Below are 22,786 nucleotides of genomic sequence, written 5' to 3'. Positions count from 1 at the left end.
CATTTCTACATTTTTGGATGCAAAACTTATTTGGAAAATAATTCTGACCAAAGTACTTGCAGACCAATGAAAACCATTCATATCACAGGCTTCCAACAAATTCTACTTCTACTTACTTCTTTGCAAACACATGTATTATTGGAATCTAGTGTTACAATATTGATTTATCACAGTAAAAATAGTATTTCTTTGCTTTTCTATGCCATTTACTAGAAGTGATAGAAATAATCAAGAAGAGCAGACTGTCCAATCCACAAGAAGTTAATAGCAAAAGAGTAACTGAACTGCTAAAGCAGCACCTGATTTTCAATCTAAGATAAATATTATGTGCTATTAACTTATAAAAGTTTGACCAACTACAGTCTGGATATGCAATGTAACACACAAATGCACACACTCAGCATACTTCACACTGTTTCCACTAATTTGCTGATTCTGCTAAACAAGAAGCAATCAACCAATCCTCAGAACTATGTCACTGAAGTCATCAGTGAGATGGTGATGATCACATGAGTGATGTGTTATCCCACAACAAAGAGAAATGTGCATCATTCCCTCACTATGTCCTACTCCTATCTCTATGTTTTCAGAAAATGGTACTCACACATCCTCAGATATCAGCAACCCCACAGTGATTCTCTCAGAGCAGATACTTTCTGTTGCAATTTTCTGTATTTCCCAACTCTCCTACTTTTTATGGTGCTACCCCTTGGAAACAGTGGATATTCCAGTTTTTTTCCATCACAAACTACAAAAACAAACATCCATTCCTGTAGGTTCAAGGATTTTTCTTTTTTAAAGAAAGAACACCAATTCAAAAACATAAAATCACAACTATTTCAACATAGAGAACACATGTTCATTTTAAAAATCCTAAATATTTGCAATAGAATGTACAACTGGTACGGGTAATGAGATACGGATAAAAGACAATGAAACACTAGGAGAAAATGCCAATTTCTCTAACCTTAAAAGCTGAAGTTGAAAGAGGCTCACTACAGTGTCATTCTCCTTTTTCCCTTTAAAGCAGTTATATCCACATTATAGGGTCAAAACTTTACTCATTTAATTAATGGACCTACTGAGTTTTTCTGATGTAACATCTCACTACTATGCCTTGCCAAATCATCTCAATAATTTCATACTTCTTAATTAAGAGTAGAGATATCAGAAGACTCATAATTTTACATAATTTTAACATAAAGCTGCACTGGAGATAGCATGTTTTTCTTTTCTGTCTTGGAAATATACTACAAAGGATGTATTTAGTACTGAAACTAAGGACCTGTAGAGAAAAACTGGCTATTACAAGCAAGTTTAGAATCACAAATCCAATATGTCTCTGAATGGAATGATTACACATCTATAGGGGAGCTTTTAGAAGGATAAAGAAATCACTACCACATGGTATCTTGGTCCAACATCTCATATAGCACGCTACCATACTTAATACTAAAGAAAACAGAGATCATTGTAACTCAAATGCAGTCATGGCCTAAATCAAAACTGATTTGCTAAACCTTGTTGCTGTGTACTAACACTGCCCTTCCAATGTTTAAAAGATTTATCTTTATTATCATGTAAGAAGTGTCTCAGACATAGAAAATAAAAAAACAGCAAAATGCTATTTCATCCAGAAAGGTAAAGATGAAGAGCAGCAGGCTGCAGCATCAGAGCTCAATCATGAAAATAAAAAGATTTCAGTCCTTCCTCTTTACACAGATCTTTGTTGTTATTTCTTCATGACAGTAAGTAAACATTTTCTTCATGAAAAAAATAAAATTGAACTTTTGTTTTCCATTAACTTACCTCTCAGATAAGATAAAGCAACGTTTATAAACAGTGCTTTGATTGAACTTATATTCCAGTCACTCCTGATGACTGCAGTCATAGCCTTGATTTTAATTATTTATGGCTTCTCTACTATGTTTTCAGTTATGTTTTATTAGGCATTCAAGGTGAGATTAGAATGAAGAGATTTTATTGTAACAGAGAGGGGAACAAACACAAACAGATAAAGCTGTTCTGTAGGAAGATGGATGTGTCCTGTTCGCACTGCCATGTTGAAGACCAGAATTTCAAGAGGTCTGGCTGCTCTTTTCTTCCTTTTCCAATGGTCAAACTGCTATTTACCTCCAGGAGGAACAAATCTGACTTAGATTCAACCTGTACATTGAAAGTTAGGGCATTCTTCTAGAAGCACCATCACACTTCATCAGTTCTTCTATCAAATGCAAAAATTGCAAAGCCAAAATTTTGATTTTCCTATGTTTTTTTGGTCAAGAAAGCTACTTTTGAAGTAGATCAAAGTTGCTTTCCATTCAGGACTGACATTTCCACTCATGCCCTACTTAGTCCATCTATTAATACTAATGATAAATTTGATATTGCGTGTTTAAAAACACTTAAAACACAGTAAGACATCAATGGAAGTCAACCAAGCAAAGCTCTGGGAACCTGTGATTTCTCCATTAAGGATAATCACTGAGTACCTTCATTCATAAATTTATTTCTGATCTCTCAATAAAGTTTATTTTCCTTAACACACTCACAATGCAGCACCAGACAGATAGTAACCTAAGTAATAATATTTTAGCATTTTAAGTGGGTATCTGTAAAAAAAAAAAAATCAGAAAAAAATCAGTAATTTCTAGCATTCTTTTGTCTTGAGTTAGTCCTGGTTTTGGGTTTTTGTTTTTTTTTGTTTTTTTTGTTTTTTTGTTTTTTTAAAGAGGGGCTATAAACACACAATTTATTGCATGAATGTCATTTCTTTCATTAATGATCCCAAAACACTGGTTGTCTATGAGCCAGAGTGGACTTTATTTTACCCTGGAAGACTCTAGGATAATTTCATTTAATTTTATAATCCTTGTTTTGCAATGTTTAAATATAGCCCTTGTATATCAAATGGACTGTGAATATTGCTAATATTTTCCCTCTTCTAAAAAACAGTTTGAAATACCTGTAGCTAAAGATATGTGCAGAATTTTAGGACAACAGACATTTCTGTTGTTCTAGTACAATTTCATTCTGCTTGTACTGAGACAATCTCCAAAGTCAGGGTGTTCTCAGTAGAAAAGTATAAAAAAATAAAACCTCCAGCTTTGTACAAACTCAATTAAGTGCCTTGAATTTAAAGGTCTTGTCAGAGTATCTTGAATATCCACAGTGTTTCACACCCATCATTGTCATTCCACTTGTATAAATTAATACCACAAATTTTGAATCATAGAATCATAGAATCGTTGAGTTGGAAGGGACCTCCAAAGACCATCTAGTCCAACTGCCCTGCAATGAACAGGACCACTCAAAGCTAGATCAGGTTGCTAAGAGACCCGTTCAGAATAACCTCAAACGCCTTGATGGGCCATTCAACACCTCTCTGGGTAAGCCGTTTCAATGTTTCACTACTTTTATCTACTTTTCACTACTTTTATAAAACATTTCTTCCTTATGTCCAGTAAAAATCTCTTCTCTTTAGAAACCATTTCCATGCTAAATAGTCTGTCCTCTTCTTTCTTATAGGCCCTCTTTAGATACTGAAAGGTTTCTATAAGATCTCCCCAGAGCCTTCTTTCCTGTAGACTGAACAGACCCAGCTCTCAGCCCATCCTCATACAGGAGGTTTTCCATCATTTTTCTGGCCCCTTCCTACAGGTCCATGTCTCTCCTGTATTGAGAATTCCACATCTGGATGCAGCACTCCAGGCAAGGTCTCACCAACAAAGAGCAAAGGGGCAGGATTACCTCCACTTACCCTCATCCAGACACTGAAACATTTATCATCACCCTATGGGTGTCATCTTACAATCCATTCCTTATACATCAAATGGTCCACCGAGGAAACCTGAATCTTTCCAATTTACAGAAAAGGATGTTTTGTGGGATCATTTCAAAGGCCGTACTTATGTCCAGACAGATGGCATCAATAGCTCTTCCTTTGTCTGCTGATGAACTCATGACATCATAGATGAGCACTAGCTAGGTCAAGCAGGACCTGCCCTTGGCGAAGTCATGTGGGTCATCTCCCATCACCTCCCTGCCTTCCATGTGCCTGAGCATAGCTTCCAGGAGGATCTGTTCCACACTCTTCCCTAGCTGAAGAGGTAAGGCTGTCTCATCAGTAGTTCCCTGAGTTACCCTTTCTATCCTTCTTAAAAATGGATATGACATTGCCTTTTCTTTAGTCATTAAGGACTTTACTTGACTACCATGACTTTTCAAACACCACTGCAATTTCCTTGGCTATTACATCAACCAATATCCTCAGCACTCTTGGACACTAAATTTTAGGAAAACCAACTTTCAGCTCTTCATGGAGCTAGTCAACAAACCCCTGGGGGACAATGCACTCAAGAACAAAGAAATAGAATAGACCTGGCAGATCTTTAAAGAAACTTTCCTTAGGGTACATGAGCTCTTCATGCCCAGGTGCAGGAAGACAGGAAACGAAGGCAAGAGAACAGCATGTCTGACCAGGACCTGCTGTTCAAACTTGAGAGGAAAAAGAACAGCCTTTGGAAGCAGGGACAGGTACCTTGAGAGGAGTACAGACATGCTGCTGGGCAGGGTAGGGATGGGGTCAGGAAGGCAAAGGCCTAACTGGAACTGGTCTTGGAAAGGGATGCAAAGAACATGAAAGGCTTCTACAGGTACATAAACCAGGAAAGGAAAGTACAAGAAGGCGTACCCTACTCCCCTCCTCCCCCTCAACTCACCACTCCATGAGTAATACAGGCAATTAACAATGGACAAGCACAAGGCTGAAGTATTCAATAAATTTCTTGCCTCAGTCTTTATTGACAACTGCTATACATACAGTCCTCTAGAGGATGGTTTAGAAGGTAGAGCCGGGAAAACAATGTCCTTGCCACTGTAAGTGAAGATTAGTTTCACAGACACTTGAGGAACATGAACATCCATAAACCTATGGGTCCCAATGAAGATGCAATGAATGCACCTTCAAAACACAGTGTTTGTCAGAACTGAGAATTTATTTCCTGTAATGGTGCTTAATGATTTTTTCTGAACCTTAGTGAAATAATACATATGAATTTCATAAGTAAAAGAAGGAACATAAGTCTGTTGTTTACACATCCTAATTTATTTCAATTTTATTGTAAAGTGAGGCATTACTGATCAAATTACTTGTTAAAATGTGATTATCCTATACTTGGCACATCCCATCACGATAAATAACTACTGGTATCCATTCTTTTCAGATACTGGCAGAATCGATACTGACAGTATAGCTGTAGTACATCAGCAATTATTTGTCTATAAACAACTGATAAGACTTTGAAATACCTGCTTTTGAAAGACAATGAGGACTAAAAAACCTGAAAAGTATATATATACTTTCCTAGACAAGACCCTTCACTGAACTAGATTGGAGATGCTGTATGACTTAATCCCACTCAAATCTCTGGGAAAATGCACATTGAATTCCACTGTAAGTAGTATCTGATACTAATTCTTCAAAAGACATTTACAGAACCAGTAGATATACCATGATCCACTTTGCATTCTTATCAGCTATTGAAATTATTGAAACACACAGACTAATTTCGAAGCTTCTGCCCTGCAAATTAACCCTGTCAGCAATACTGTCTGTTTAGACAGATCTCCATACAAGTTTTATAACCAGCAAAGCACAGCAATGAACAGCATATTTGCAAAGAGCTGCATTTTCTTGTCCCTCCTCTGTGTAACGTTTTCTGCTGTTTGCATTTCCTAACAGTCCACATATATCTCACTGATTCAGGAATGAAAAAAACACATTTAAATCCTCGCTCTTAGCTGTTGTCTATTTATTACAGACTGCTTCAGTTAAAGGAACAGGAAAAAGGAGAAGAATCGAAAGGAAAAAGAAGGGGTAAGGGAAAAATGATATCTTGGGGAAATCCCTACTCATCAACTCCTAGCCCTGAGTACTAATCTAAGCACATCATTACTAGGAAAAGAGAAAAACTGACATCTCTCTGAAATGAAGTAGGGGATAAAGAATTCATCTGCAATGTTAACTGCTTTCTTCTGGGAAATGCAGTGAGACTACTTCAACTTCCATGCTAGCAGCAGAGTAGAACCAGTAGCCAAACTTCTTAATTCTAAGTTTACAGTAAGTTTCTGCTACAATATGCTCTGAAAGAATCACCAGTTTCAATTCAATTTATATTACTACTTACAACTGTTCAGAAGCTTTTTTTTTTTTTTATTTCAGATATTATAGCAAAACACAAACACGCCATAGTAACAACTCTCTAGATAATTAATGGTCTGGCTCTGCAATTCATCACTCCCAAAACAGCAGTCTTACTGGCATTCAGCAGAACTGCTCGCATCCTGGTATTTGGCTAATGACAAACAACAACCAGGCAGTCGGCATACAGCTGGAGAATTTTTGGAAACCTCTCTATATTAATCTTCCCACAGTACCAGCACAGAATCCCCAGATGAACTCAGCAAACCTCATTCAGCTACAAAGGGATGCAAGAAGCTCTGAGCATTTTACCAACGATTTGTAGAAGGCTGCACCACGGATCATGTGATCTCTGAGAGTACAGTGAGGTCACAGGGACAGAATTTATATACAGTCCATACATATCCCCAGTCTTCAGTTTGATCAGAAAATATCAGTTGAGTTACGTTTCCTTCATTTCTTAAGACAGGCTGCCAAATGAAGCCACTGCTGACAGTGAGAATCTGTTTAGCAATTACCTGAAAAATACTTCTCATTTTTCTCTTATATACTCACATTATTAATATAATATGTTATCATTCCTATTATTATCACTGGCTCTTGAAAAACAGTTCAAGAAAAAAGAATGCCACTGAAGTTCCCAAGAACGGTGAAGCAGGAAATAAGGGGAGCTTCAGCACTGTGCAGTCCTTCATCCAACTAAAGTGAACTATTCAGAATGCATCCACATTCAATTTCAAGGGAGAAAACGCCTAAAATATCCATAAGAACATTCCTCTATCTTTCTGCCAGTTTGATGTTAGACTTTTTTTTTTAATTTCCTGCATGTCCCTGGCATGCCAGGTCTCCCCATGTGAAGTCTCTCCAATCTGTGAAGTTGGAACCCTCACCAGCATCCTGATTTGGATGGTGTGAAATTTTACGTAATGACATATTAATTTCAGTGAAGATTCTGCACACTCTTTCAAAACCATCCCTACAGCCAAATTTCCCAGTGACGGGTCCACACAGAATCATAGAATAGATTGAGTTGGCAAGGACCGTCAAGATCATCTAGCTCCAGCCCTGCTACAGGCAGGGACACCTCCCTCTAGATCAGGTTGCTCAAAGCCTCATCCAGGCTGGCCTTGAATGCTTCCAGGGATGTGACATAGAATCACTGAATCACAAGGTTGGAAACGACCTACAAGATCATCTACTCCAAGCATTTCCTCATCACCATTGCCACAAGCACTAAACCATAGCATGCAGCACATCGTCCAGACGCCTTTTGAACACTGCCAGGGACGGCGACTCCACCACCTCCCTGGGCAGCCATTCCAGTGTCTGACCACTCTCTGAGAGAAACAGTTCTCCCTTATATCTAATCTAAACCTTCTCTGATACATCCTGCAGCCATTACCCCGCAATGGGTACATATAGTCCCATTGTACCAAACCTATTTTACTGGCTTCTACTGTTCTTCAGCTATCCTTCTGTGTGACACAATAACTGCTGTCTATCAGCCAAATAAATACATTAACTAAAATGCTACCTGAAAAGCACAGAAAGTAAGGTTGAAGTTTTGTTCGTCTACAGAGACTCTATTTTACACCAAAAAGAAAAACTGAAGAGTGGAAGCTAAGAGATATACTAAGTGCCTCACTGTTTTAATTTTGCAAGGCACATGCCACCTGGCAAACCTAACTCGAAGTTCACAAGGCTATGAAATAAGAGTGCATTCAGGACACCCGTGCTATGTTTTTTCTAAAACTTCATTATATATAAAATGGAAATTAAACTGTAATGGAAATAACCACAATAAAATTTTGTAGAGTTAAGTTTCAATGGATCATTACATCTTAAAACAGAAAACATAATCTGAAATACCGCCTGGCTCTTCTTGCAGGGAAAGGCCTAAAGGAAGCAGATGTACAATGTACATATGATGTTTTTTTAAGACTTTTGGAAACAGAGCAATTTATAGAGTCCAAGCAATGGCCAAATAAAGAATGACAAATAACTGAAGACTTGTTATGACAACTTTAAAATAGCATCCCTGTGCAATTTTTCAACTATGTACCTGACACAATAACACCCTCTAGAACAACAGCTGCTCACTCATTTCACTGCAAACAAGACTACATGGCTGAGGATGATGACATGACCATCAATATCAACAACATCTTCTAAGCTTGTTGAGATGCATAGAACATTATCGGTGTTCCAGTTGTAGCCTTCTGAAAGGGAAACATGATCTCAGCAAATGCATGCTGAGACTGCCAATAAGCTGAAAGCAAAATTATGCTCCCACGAAAAGTCTGCTTTCTTCAATAATTAGTAAGAGGGCTCCTAAGGCACTGGAGCCTATTTAAACAATAAATGTCAGTTTTTAAACTGGACAGATTCAGCTACACAATGACATAAATCACTTCTGAGCAGATATTTGCAATAGTTATCTCTTATTACCAATTTCTTTGCAAATATTTTCTCCAACGTAAACCACATGCAATGTAGAAAAAATAATTATAACAAGAACAAGGAGCATAAAACATTTTTGCAGAACATAACAAAAAACCTTTATGTGATTGTTCTCAAACAACTGACTTTCAATATTTATCTCCACAAATAATTTTGCTACCCTGCTTTGGAAAATCTGACAAAATGTCAACAATTAGATGCCAACCACTTAAGAGCTGTGTGAAACTTAGCAGTTTCACCTTGCAGAAGTGCAGGCAATATTTTATTTGGTGTCAATCTATATATCCTCCCTCTCCACTACATTCAGTTTGGGGTTTGAGTTTCTAATAAGGCCAAAGAGGCAAATGAATAGGCAGTAACAGTTTCCACATTTTACTCAGTCTCATTCCAGGACCATGCAAATAAAACATAGACAGGCATATCTTCATGAATTAACAATGGAATAAGTTAGATGTTCAAGTTCAGAAAGAAATATCAGAAAGCATCTACCATGTGACTGTAAAGATTTACATTCACCCACCATAAAAACAGACAAATAAACCAGGGTCACCATGATGTTAACTCCCTAGCACTATTACTGTTTGTATTCTACATTCTGTGAAGTGCTTCAGGCATATGTATTCATGATGCTATATAACATCCCACAATGAGAAAAATAATAATTATTAGTTTCGTTCAAAATCTTGCCATCATTTTACATCATCCCATCTGCTTCCTAATCTTTTCATCTACCTCAAAGTATCTTGGGATTGAAGCTGCCTGGATCACTACTACTGCTGTCAATGCGCCCACTTCTGGCCTTTACATGGTAAAAATCAGGAGTGATCTAACAGAAATTATAGCAGGTGAAATTTTTTATGAAATAGGTAATGTAAAGTCAAATGGTCCTGAAGAAAAAACTATTCAAGAAAAGATCTGACTCAATATTTCTGTTGAGAACTTACCCCTGGTGTACTTCTATGAAGGAAATGAAAGTAAAGAAAGGTATGGAGTAACAAATTGAAGTGACTACAGGTATCATGCTTAGGGAAAAGCTGTGGGTTAGAGCAAAAAGGACTAAGGAATGAGAAGAATAAAAGAAAAAAGGAAGAATGAAGTTAAGAAGGGAGACAAGATACTGGTAGATGTACAAAAGACAGAAAAGCCTGAAATCTGAGATGCAGAAGATAAGTAGTAGGCCAAAAATTAGAATAACGTGAACATGAAAATGATGAATAAAAGGTTCATACATGGTTTGGAGATGAGATGGGAATACTGAGAAAAAGGAATGTGACTAAGCATGGCAGGAAACTACAAGAACATACAGAGGAACAACATAAGATTAATGATAAATGAGAAAAGATGAAGTAAGCATTGCACAGGAACGTACAGAGATTCAAGAGAAAAAAAAAAGTAAGGAACTGAGAGAATAAGTGAATCTGGAGGTAAGATTTGATAAAAATAATGAGTGGGTCTAAAAATTGGTGATGAATAGCAAAGTGGTTAAAAACTGGGATAACAGGCAGGACTCAGGAGGACCTCAGGTAAGAAAAGAAGTGAAAAGTGGCAGATGAAGATGGTCCTGGGATGGAGATCTTGGTGCTGCCCCTACATGCAAGGTCATCTTACCAATCCACCACAGGTGCTGAAGGAGGCGAAGGAGCCTGGATAGCGAAGCACAGCACCACTGTAGTAACAAGCTCTCTCAGGCTGCCCTTGCGTAGTACCCTGTTGGCTTTTGCTGTCGCCCCCATGTCGTTCCTCCACCGCAAAGCCAGGAGCCAGGAAGCGGCTGTCCCTCTTGAGCAGCAGATAGAGCTCCCGAGCAAAGGCCGGGATCCTCAGCAACACTTCGTCTCCATCCTCAGCCAAAGGCGGTGGGGGGGGGGCCAGTGTTGCTGGCAGCTGCGGGGTGGCACCAGAGCCCTGAGGCAGGGGGGGCCAGTGGTAAAACTCCTGAGACTCGTATTCATCTTCGGTGTCCTCCTCCTCGGCCGCCTCCCCTGCGGCCTGCGCCGGACCCTCCACCGAGGAGGAGACGGAGCGCACTTCCCGAGAGCTGCCCGTCGCCGGGCCGGGCGCCGCGGGTGCGCTGGGCGCGCTGCTCCGGTTACCGCAGCCGGGCTCGGCGCTGCCGCCACCCCCCCCGCCGCTGCCGCCCGCCGGCTCCTGCTGGCCCCGGCTCCAGAGCGCGGGGAAGACGATCTCCCACTCCTCAGAGTCCACTGAAGCATGGAGCCCTGCGGGAAGGAAGCAGAGGCTGCGCGTGAGCGAGTACCCCGCGGTGCCCGACAGAAGCCCGCGGCGCACTCCCTCGGTCCCCCAGCCCCCGGACACGGCGGGCGCCACTGGGCCCCTCCGTCTGTCCTCAGGTGGGGCGGGCTGGCACCGCCAGAGGTCTCCGTGCCGCTCGGCTCAGGGTGGACTGCGCTCCCGGTCTGCCCGCAGCGCCGGGGGCGTTCCTCTTTCCGACTGTCGCCTCCATGTAGGGAGTTGTACAAAACTTTCATTTAGACAAAAAATTGGCAATTTTTTCCTGCAGCTTAAGCATATATGCATTTTAATAGAAAAACCCTAAATATATGAAAACAAAACAAACAAAACAAAACAAAGCAAACAAACAAAAACACTAACTTTGAAAATTACAGCCTTGTCCTTAGCACAGTTCGCAAAACCCAGTGACTCCAAAAGTGCAGCCAAATGCATGAGCCCTCCCAGCGGCACTCTGCTGAGCGCACGCACCGCTGGCAGCCGCGCACACTGCATCTCCATCAATACCACCACATCGCGTTATCATCACTGGCGACTCCAACGCACTGCACATACACCGTATCACAATGTGAATCACGTAAGATTCACAGCACAACGCCACTCCGTGTTTATATATACGCGCATACACACAGCTCCACAACCAGATACACGGGGTAGCTGTATACACGCACCCACCCCACATACACTCGGAAAACAGCACCGAGTTGGCAGCACTGCGCTTGAGGACCGCCGTCTCCCGCACGCAACGGGCAGTGGCTACCGGGGGTGGCACTTACCTGCGGCCAGCCCGCTGGACAGAACGCACAGCTGGTAGAAGACGCAGCACACGCGGCTCAGGCGCATCCTCCCACTATTCCCCATCGGCCCTGCGGGGGATCCGCGGGCAGCGCAGGACAGAGCGTGGAACCCTGTGGAGCACAGCCACCCCCGGCGAGGCGGGCAGCTCGGCAGCGCGGGCCGAGTCCCCGCGTGTGCCTGCGGGTCCGTGCGCCCTGCGCCGGCGGCAGGAGGGCTGCAGGCAGCGCAGACCGTGTGCGCACACAGCGCCCGGCGGCGGGCGGGCAGCTGCGCCCCGGCGGCGGCGACCGCGCTGCCCCCGCCCGCCGCTCACCCCCACGGGGCGGGACGCGCCGGGCCCCGGCCCGGTCGGCCCTGGCCCGGCCCCGCCCCGCCCCGCCCGGGCGGGCACCCGGCACTACTCCCGCGCCGCGCCGCCGCGACGCCGGCCGGGCTGCCCCGGGTGCAGCCGAGCCTCGCTGGGCCCCTAGAGCACGGGCCCTTCCCCAGCCCACGGAGCGCAGCTCGCCCTGGCCCTATGTCTCGCGGAGGGAAGCCGCTGCCTGCTCCCGGCGCGCCCGACCTGGTACTTGGTTCAGAGTGCAGCGTGGTGGGCCCTTTGTGCGCGGTTTATTGCCGTAATCTGGTACTGAGCTCCTTGCGACCCCACTCTTCAGGGAAACCCAATGCTTGCCACTACAACCGTTGTCAGCAGAACAAGGATTAGATGGGGAGGCGAGCAAAATCTTTAAATACTCATCTAGCATCAGTGTAAGTGTAAGCGATCAGTGTAAGCAGAGTGATACATAAAGGCCTCCCTATGAGTCTGATTTCTTAACACAGTTTCTGCCTCTTTACATAATATCAGCAATATCAGAGGACCGATGTCCCTTATGGGAAAGCGGAGTGCTGTGCAGCAGGAGAACAGCGCTGTGCTGGTCAGGGTGTCCTGTGGGACTGCTGCATGATTCCTTCTTAAGCATTAGATGCTTGGTGAGAAGGAAAACACAAATCACATGTTAGAGCTGAAATAAAATAAAATGAAATGAAATAAAATAAAATAAAAACAAGAAACAAACAAACAAAAAAGTTTTGACTCCACAGAAGCCAAAAGCATCTCCCATTTGCACTCTAATCTCTCTAGTAACAGCCTGAAAGCTGTGTTGCATGACTGTGTGTTTCCAGCCGTCTCCCAGCAGTCCCACTGATCCATTGCTGGATCTCATGGGAAACAAGTCACTGCAGAATGGTCCTTTTTAGGCAATAGGGACAATTGACTGAGCAAAATTAGAGAGATTTTGTGAAAAGTTTCATTGTCTGCAGATTTGTGTTTGCCCGATAATTGGGTCAACTTAAAAACACATTGCAAGTGAAGTTTTATTTCCCATGAACATAACAACATAGTTGTTGATTTACGTGAGAATTAGCGAACAGAACTAAGGCCGCAACTTCTTCAAAATGCAGCCTTGAGATGTTGTGCATATACCACTCCCGTATGTCCTTGTTTAAAACAAATCAGAAGCATAGACAACATCGAATAAACCCACTGAGAAAACCTTTGTTCAAAGCGGATACAGTTGTATCATGGCTTTAGAGAACTGGCAAGAATAAAGGGTAGAGACAGGGCCTGTGTGTATGCTAGTTTCAATCACCTGAATTGCAGGAGCTGTTTTCAGCCTGCTGATGTTGGTCCCTTTGGACCACTCCTCTCACTCCCATGTGTAACTCTACTAAGGAGCCACGGGAATGGCTTCTGTCATGAGGAGGGCAGAATCCAGCCCTTTCAGCACTTGCAAAGGGGGCAAAGAGACTGTGAAAATGACTTCAGTATATTAGACTTTATCTGCAACAGAAGGAAGAGGAACTTTTCAAACGTGCCTCCAAATAGGATCAGAAGGAGGGCTGAAATCAGCATTCAGTGCTGCAGCAAATTTCCTTTTATCTTTTCAATAGTTAAAGTAAAAATAAAGGGGGAAGTTTTCAGTGCTTGACTTTGAGGAAAGCTCACTGTAAAACAGGGCCCCTACTGGTGTTTGTCAGTTGTAACAAAGGGCCTGGTCATAGGTTAGCGCTAGTGGGAGGTGGCATCCCATAACCCACTGCTCACTGCTGTCACACAAAACCACTGCAGGGTAGTTTGTCTCTGGAGGAATAAGAATTAAAAGGATAAAACAATAGTTTCATACTGCATTTGGTTTTCAGAGAAGATAAGATTGTATTCACCTGTACTGTACAAAAGATTTTCTATTTTGTTCATCATGAAGCTACCTCTTTGCAAAATAGTTTTTACTTTATAGAACATTAGATGCATGCTAGCATTTGTGAAAATAAATTAAATTAGATTAAATACTACCTCTAAACTCAGAACAGAGCACGATGAAAAGATACATTCAGTTTGCCTCTCTAGATCTGTGAAGCCATGCTCAATATTGGAAGGGTCTGAGCATCTTGGCTCTCTGAGGGACATTTGGAGAATAACAAGTGCATTCAATGCAGAATGTGCTGATTTGTAAAATATAGAAATTATACAAACCTTCTCACTAAAAGAAAAAAATGCAGAAAATGAGGCAAAGGATGTGTATTCTTCAGTCCTTCCTCATTGAGGTAAATCAGCCTGAATTTGCTGAAATCAGTGGAGATACGGCAATTTCCCTTCTTTGAGTCGTGTCTGGTGTTGAATTTGCAGCATTGCACCATTGGGCTTTTTGGGCCTGGCCGGACTGTAGCCCCAGGTCTCCCAGAAGCTGAAGGATCCCCTCATCAAGGTGCCAAAGTCACAGAATCACAGAATCACAGAATTGTAGGGGTTGGAAGGGACCTCCAGAGATCATCGAGTCCAACCCCCTGCCAAAGCAGGTTCCCTACACCAGGTCGCACAGGTAGGCATCCAGGCAGGTCTTGAACATCTCCAGAGAAGGAGACTCCACCACCTCCCTGGGCAGCCTGTTCCAGTGCTCCGTCACCTCACTGTAAAGAAGTTCTTGCGCACATTTGTGCGGAACTTCCTATGCTGCAGTTTCCAGCCATTTCCCCTTGTCCTGTCTCCACTCACCACTGAAAAGAGTCCGGCCTCGCCATTCTGCCCCCCACACCTCAGATATTTATAGACCTGGATCAGGTCTCCTCTCAGTCATCTTTTCTCAAGGCTGAACAGACCCAGTTCACTCAGCCTTTCTTCATAAGTCCTTCATGACACCACACTATGCTAGTGATGGCACACGGACACCTCAAATTGTCTTCGAAATATGTTTGTCTTCTTTCTTTCTCTTTGTATTCAAATCTGACAGCAACTGTCTTACCTCTGCCTGAGTTGTAATGTTAACTCGGCCAGAATTCCTCCCCCTCCAGCACACAGTGATTTAATTCTAGGGATTAAGAAAAGTATGAACAAATCACAGCATTCAAATGCCAGATTATAGAAGCATGGACAGTGCTGTCAATCAGAGCCTTTCCTTGATTTATTTTTTTTACTTAACAATCTAACTGTAAAACTATCAAGCTTATACATACAAAAGCAATTTAAAATTACCTCTGCTTTGCAATAAACACAAGATTGCCCCTAGTGATTGTTAACAGAAAAAAAAACAAACCCCAACCTTTAGTCTTTTTCACAGGGAAATGGCTAATTATTTGTGGTTCATTATTTGTGCATATGTTTTATGTGACTGACAATATCATTGATACTTTTTTTTTAAATCTTGGAGTACACCTATTTCAAATTTTTGCAACTCAACAGAATATATGAGATCAGTGAGGAAAAAAAATCTGTCCAGTTTTGAAGGGTGCTTACTACTTTATAGCTACATATCAGATGACCATTGAGATTAGAAACAGAAACATATCTTTCTGTTTCTAGGGTACTTTGCAAATGTTATCTCAGGATAAATAAACTTCTGGAAAATGCAGGTTGAACTAATTTTTTTTTTTTTTTTTTTTCTCACATTGAGACATTTTGAACCAATGTAATTTTTCCCCAATTATATATAAATCAAATGAGTCTTGGGCTTTCTTTTTCATCTTAGGAAATATTTTACTCTGCATTCCTTGAACAGAATAGTGTATTTCCACTGCCTCTTAATTAGCTCATGAACTCTGAATATTTAGTCTGCAATTCTATATTATTATTTACAAGCTCAAAATGAAAGATTTGTTTAAAATATGTGCATTTAAAAGCACTTCAAACAACCTCTTTCTAGCAGATCTTCCTTAGGAGCAAATCTGTTGGTTATATATCAGCTCAGTGCTATGATAAGATGACCTGTGCAGTAAGTTATGTGTTGAACTGTTGTGAGCTTAATTCCTCTGTTAGTTTAGAGTGCAAAAACTTCAGAAATGCAAAGCTAAACTTACAGCAGTCTATTGCTTTCGTGTTGCTCCATGTGTTATGGAAGTGTTATCATCCTACTGAGCTTATGTAATTGGTGAAACTTTCTCAAAGTCACAGTCATTATCTTGTAAGCTATCTCACGAAGTCATGTTGTGAAATTAATCAAGATCTTTGTGGGTGGTGCATATATGTAAACATACGCTTAAAACTCACTGCTAGTAGGGAATGCTTGGCAGTCATCATTTAACTAGAACAGATTTTCACAATTCCATGTATTCCTTTCTTTTCCTTTGTTGACTTTTTATTCTCAGAAAAATGGATTCTTTTGTGAGCAACCTGCAGAAAGCTCAGTCTGCAGAGAGAAGTGTGCCACAGTACTAGAATTAAAGATGCTTAAAAACAAACTAACAACAAATGCAACAAAAACACTTAAAGATAGCATGGCATTCCTTATGTCCCGATGAACCTGAGTCCCACACAGCTTCCTCAGCAATGATGTGGAAAAGTGTATGCAAATTCCTAGAATGGGGATCGTTTGTCATGCAAATATACCACTTGCTCTGTTATGTCTAGAATGATCAACAAACATTTCCTAGTTTATGGAAAAACTTAAAAGAACTGCATTTCAAATTCTAAGCATGCAGGTCACTAGTAGAACACAACTACTACTAATTTGGGAAGAAGCTTTGCTGCATGAGGTAGAAATCCTCCTGAAGATTAAAAAACAAACAAACGAAAACAAACAAACAAAAAAACAAACTAAATAAAACATAAATAAAACAAGAATAGCAAAATATGTATTAAAATAAACCATGGTAACAGATCATCGCACTAAACTTTAAAAATCTGCTTGTAGGCACCAACAAGTTTATTACATTTTCTTGTTACATTATATATTTGAAAGCTCTGCTTGGTTTCCTCTGCAGTTTCAAACAACTTAAGAAGAAAATGTTTATTGTTGATTTTTCAAGATCATGAAAAGAATGTCCTTACTAGTTTCTTCCTGATTTAGATTGCAAGGAATGATTTAATTTGCATTTCAGTGGATAGCTGAACTTTGTGAGCAAATAAACATTCAAACTTCTATCTTTTATCAGAGGAAAGGTAAAAACAGCCATTCTGAACCCTGTGTAGCATTGTGAGTCTTGTAAAAAATACTTCCATTGCCAGTAGAAACACAGTCTCAGTCTGAAATGGATTTATTATATTAAAGAATTATACAGAAGAATGATAGAAAATGCAACATGAACATAATAAAAATATTTGGAAACAGTAGCAATTTTACTCATCTACCTTTAGACTGCTGTCCTTTGTAATTCCCAAAATCAAAATCATTGAAAAGATATTACTGTTTCTAAGAACTCCTCAAACTGCATTTTGAGTCAGATCCACTCAAGAGCGTAGGTACCAGTGATTTGCATGGGTTCCCGAATTTACACCAAAAAAATCTTGTTAAGGCCAATGTCTGTAAGCCAAAGTTGTTGTATTATTGGTGCTATTACATTCTCATTCCAGTCTTTATAAAACACTGTTGATATTCAACACCACGTGCAATCAAAAGCAGTATACTGCTATTCTCATAGGTCATAGGAGTGACGCTAGTCTGCATGGTTCTTTATGATAGTTAGAAAATAATAAAATAAGGGTATCTTAAATTAAGTCTTACATACAGTTTAAAATTCTAGTGTTAATTGTAAATGCATACAGTGCACGGAAACATGTACTGGTAGGAAAGAGGAGATGATTTATTCCATTACCATTTATATATAAAGAGATACTGTTCTCAGCATCGTTTTGCTTCTTTCTGTACTGCTAGAGCAGCAATAATGGAGGATATCCTCATAAGAGCTTGACAGTCATTCATTCTCGTGGTAGAGGGAAATAAAGATACTGAAACTAGCTGCCTAACAGTAAGAGCAAGTAAGAAGATTTAAGAAATTTTGACTGATTAAAAATGGTGGAAATCTATTTCTTGTGGGAAAACTATCCCATTTGTGACCATAATGTTCATACTTAAAGAATTTATAACTCCTTTTAATTTATTTGTTAAATAAAGTGAAAAACCTGATTAGGCTACTTCCTCCTCTCCCCACACATGTGACTCCACATACAAAGAAGGTGGAGACAGATGAATGTAAACTGTACAACAAAGTAAAGTATTCGTTGAGAGCTGTGAACATCCGCAATTGGGTTTGAACCTCTGTGGGATTCATGGTGAAACCAGAACAATGCAAGTAGATGTCTGCTGTGTTTGAAGAAACAATTTTGAAAGATTGTATCATCCATTGTTATCCCAGACCCACAAGGCAACCAGTCTATTTCTGAATTCAATCCTTCCTTAGGCAGATAAATATAGTCATGTATATTTTAGGCCATAATGTAAAGAACAGACAGTTAAAATTTTCTTTGTGTTACTTATATACACAACTTAAAAGGTTGAGTTGTACAGTTGTAATGTATTTACAATGCTGTAAACTTCTGAGGAAGAAAAACAACTGGATTTTTTTGTTTGTTTGCTTTGTTTATTTATTTTTGTCAAGAAATCAGTGTTACTCAAAAGCATACAAGCCTGGGGGGGAAAAAACAAACAAAAAAAAACCTCAATGAGAAAGTTAATACATAAGACAGGAATAGGGAAAGCAGTATAGGCAAATCTTGTACAAATACAAAATACGGTTCCAAGTAAAGCTTAAAAATCAGAATGGGTTCTGGATAATTTTTGCTCTCTGGTCTACAATGTATCAGTATAAATGCTTATATCAGTATAAGTACTTCCAATGTAACAAAACATACTTCATGCTGTTAAATCACACAGAGAAAGAAAACAAACCAGTGGGATGGATCCAGACGATGCAAAAACAGTATTGGATATGACAGAAAGTTGACCAAGATAGCAAAGTCAAAGAAAACAGAGAGAGGAGAGAGAGTGAAATACCACTTCAGAAGCTGCAAGTAAAAAAAAAGATGTCTTCCATGCAACAAGTTTCATTTCCCCATTGTTTTGAAAGGTGATATGTACAAATAACCTTGCTTTCTGAAATTCTTTTTTCTCTCTGTATAGGTTTAAATCAAGCATGCAATATGATAGCTGATTTCCAGATGTCCTCTTCCAGCAAGTCACCTAGCTGCAAACACTGGATCATGGAACTTAAAGAAATAAAGTCAACTAGTCTCCAGGTCATTATTCATTTAAGTAACATTGCGGATATCCTATTTGCACTTTCCCCTGCCACAGGAGAGAAAGACTTCATTATATCTACCAAATAAAAAGCAAACTGTATAAATGATTTATTTTTTCCTATCTAAAAGATTTATTCATAAGAACTATGATGTGTAGCAGGGGCAGCTGGCTGAACAGACTGCCTTGCTCTTTTAGCCTCTGTAACTGGGAAACTCATTAGGACCACATGAGTTGTCAAAGCATACGGTATGTTTTGTACTGTATGAATACTGTCCACAGGCACTGGCTTTGAAGGCAGGCCAATGGCAAACAGTGGCACCAGGAGACCAGGGAAAATATAGTGTAATCAAGGTGACAGGGTATAAAACACAGGTTGTGCAAGACTCCTGTTAAACAGGCAAAAAGCCAAGGGTACATAGCTAAAGAGTTTTGAAATTTCTCTCTACTAGTCATTTGCTTGAATTCAAATAGAAAGAAACTGTTGGCACAATACATGATGTTCTTAGTTTTCTCCTCAGCTCCTATCTGCTCCTCCCATTATGCTAGAGCAGATAAGAATAAAAGAACAGAAGCTGGTATGGTTCAGTGAGGTCCAGCAATAGAAAAAAACAAGTTGTCAAGCTGCACATCAACTATCATGAGTCACAGAAAGGAAGTGTCAGTCAATAGAGAGCTAAAAGATCTCCACTGTAGAAGGGTCATTAGTTCTTGTTTGCAGAGCACACTGAAGATTAAAAGTGCATTGTGTCAATATTACCTAGAAAGCTGTTTTGCCCAGTAACGTGCAAACTCTACTGCATTGTCAAAAATCTTGAAATTATTGGAAAATATATTTTTCTAAACCAGCTGATGTAAATCTGTTGTTGTCCATGATTAGTCTTGCTTTTTCTGCCAGTGTGAGAGCTTGTACACAAGGATTTTACCTCCATATTTATATAGCAGTAGAAAACTATTTCATGGACAACAGGAAGAAAACAGCCTACTTAAAAGAAATATGTTGGACAGGCGTGGTGTAAATATATCTCTAGATAACTAGAGGGATAAGTGTTCTGACAAGCAAGTACTAACAGTTGTTCTGGTGAAAATAAGTACACGGAAGAATTTTCTCTGACTATAATTCTCATTGATCATCAAAGAACACATTTATACATATAATTTCAATTTATGAACAATGATGTTATGTGGTACATACCCATAAATTTTACAAGTCCTACTACCCTAAATTTACTTACAAACCTAAACATCCTAAGTAACCCTTTCAAGTTTTCAGTATGTTTAATCTACTTGTTCCTGAATGGTAGGAAAACATATTTTTATCTTCATTTTGGTTAAACAAAGAATATAGACACTGTCAAATGATTTCTTGACAGCTACATGAGGAGGAAGTAAAAGCTGCTCAAGCATCCCAAATTGCCATTTAGTTGTTCTTATATTTTTGTTAATTTATGAAGATAATATCAGCCCAAGTTATTGTATGCAGAATTACTTTCTGAACATGTGAGATTATATGCAATTTTCCCCTCCCACCTTTTTCAGCAAATTTGACATAAATTTGCATACCAATAAGCATTTTAAGGGGATGGCTGATCTAACAAGGCTGGCATCTGCTGTTGTTTCGGAGATAAAATCTTAGCCACATAATGTATTTCCCTATATTTCTGGTATTCATTTCACTGTTGTTCATTTTTGATCTCTGTTGGTTTCATTTTAGATTTGGATTTTCATTTGTATATCACTGACAATTTTTTCAAATAATCCAGCTGCACGTTTCTTCAATGAGATAGTGTCATTCCTATGTACAGATAAATAGAGTCCTTCTTTTTCTTCATGAGGAATGTTTCTCCATGAAGATGTACAGATTTTCCTCAGTGGAAGAATTTGTGCAAACAATGAATCTATGAAGTGGAAATGAGCTCATTCCTATAGCAATAGTAATTCTGAAGATTTAATTTTTATATGTTTTCTTGCTTTGTTTCCTTTCCATAAGCCTTCCTACCCAAGAATCAGTCACAACACCAGTATTTCAACTGACAGTTGTTTACCTAATCAATTAGGAGACATAAAAGCCCTGTGACAGAAAATCCCTGTTCTCTCAGCAATATTAATTCCAACATCTAACTATCATAACTGTGACTGGGCTAATTTTCCTTTTTTTTGAACCTATTACTTTATTAGCTATAGACAGAAAGAAAATTTGTTTCCCTTTCTCTTTTCAGCAGCAACCTGCCATAAATTTATCTTCAAACTAACACTTTGTTGGTTTTTGGTTTTTTTTTTTTGCTGCCAGTCATGTTTACAGACTCATATTTCTGCACCTTTGGTTGCCCCTGTTGCTCTTCCTTGCACTCCCTCAAACTGCCTCACATCCTTCTGGAAATACAGTTACCCAAAAGAGTTTCTAACTGGAAACCCACTACTTCTGAATAACTGAGAAGAAGTATTACTCACTGGATTTTGAAAGCCTTTGTCTAGTCTTCAGTGCCTTTAGGGATGTTTTGGACTCCCCTTCAGGTCTGAAGTCAGAACATGAGTTTTCTATTTGTAGAGTAGAATGGTGGATAAACTGGGGGACTTTTTAAGCATGCCAATTAGGCTTTTCTGCAAAGCAGTGAAGAAACAGGGTGAGAGTGGAGTCTTCATGATATGACCTATGAGTCAACTAGTTCAACTTGTTACAGAGTGGGGTGCTTTGCTGAGGATGCTAGTTTGGATAGCTTCCTTCTTTGTAGTCAAATGTTCTTACGCAAATGGCTCCTTACAACGTCAGCTACAGCTGTGGAAGTTGTGAAGGCAACAATTTACCAAATGGTAAGATTTTTGTAGTTTAATCAAAATCTTAAATTAATTTTTAAGCCAACAGCTTCTCATATAAAAACAACAACAGTTAAACAGATGCAAATCACCAATACCGAAAAGAATAACAACTGAGTTCAGGCTTAGTTTAGAGCTATCAAAATTGAAGAAAAATATGGTAGTTCATAGCGCATATGCAACCTAGTAGCTGTCATTGATATTTCATAGCCTATGGAAAGGCTTTATTGATACCTGCTTTCCACCTGATATTTGGTAGATGGTAGATCAATTTTTATTCCTTTTTTTACTTCAGTCTATGAAGTTTTAAGCTCAGTGCCCAAGAAAAATGCATGTCCTTATATGCTAGGATAAGATAATCACATAGTTTATATACTCCTTTAGTATGACTTCTGTGTATGCGAAAAAAGCAGATGAAGGCATAGCAAAAGCAAACAGGGACATGGTTTGATTGCAGGAAATTATGTGGAAACTGGCCAAATAAGCAAGCTCTTCCTCTAACTGTCCCTCCTGACCTATGAAATGGCCATCTCAGTAGTGGAAATGCGCCAAACGAGCAAGTTGTTCTTCCTGTTCTCTGTTTTGGCCTACGAAAAATCTAGTGAGAAGGACCACTGCCTCAGTCAAGAAAAACGTACTTAGAGGGCAAAGCCTTTCTCCTCATTTCTGCCCTGCAGATGATATTTGAGCAAACTATTAAATCCCAAGTGCATAGGAGATTGGCTCCATTTTTTGAACCAACACAAATGTGCAGTTCAGATCTGGCAGTAGACTGTCA

The 22,786-nt window shown here is 39.9% G+C and overlaps 1 protein-coding gene across 2 annotated transcripts in view; it reads right to left on the bottom strand.

Moving 5' to 3' along the window:
- Positions 1-11,868, bottom strand: part of ADAMTS19 (ADAM metallopeptidase with thrombospondin type 1 motif 19) — a 159,657-nt gene extending 147,789 nt beyond the window's left edge. For both annotated transcript variants that reach the window (XM_048931929.1, XM_048931930.1), the window contains exons 1-2: positions 11,689-11,868; positions 10,271-10,881 (exon numbers count right to left, since the gene is read on the bottom strand). In XM_048931929.1, coding sequence (XP_048787886.1) covers positions 10,271-10,881; positions 11,689-11,773 — 696 coding nt within the window. In that variant the 5' untranslated portion in view covers positions 11,774-11,868. The remainder of the gene's footprint in view (positions 1-10,270; positions 10,882-11,688) is intronic.
- Between the last annotated feature and the right edge of the window lie 10,918 nt (positions 11,869-22,786).

The sequence above is a fragment of the Lagopus muta genome, chromosome Z (genome assembly GCF_023343835.1).
Source record: "Lagopus muta isolate bLagMut1 chromosome Z, bLagMut1 primary, whole genome shotgun sequence".
NCBI classification, from domain to species: Eukaryota; Metazoa; Chordata; class Aves; order Galliformes; family Phasianidae; genus Lagopus; species Lagopus muta.
The sequence above is the reverse complement of the archived record's forward strand: the minus strand, read 5'-3'. Positions and strand labels throughout refer to the sequence as shown.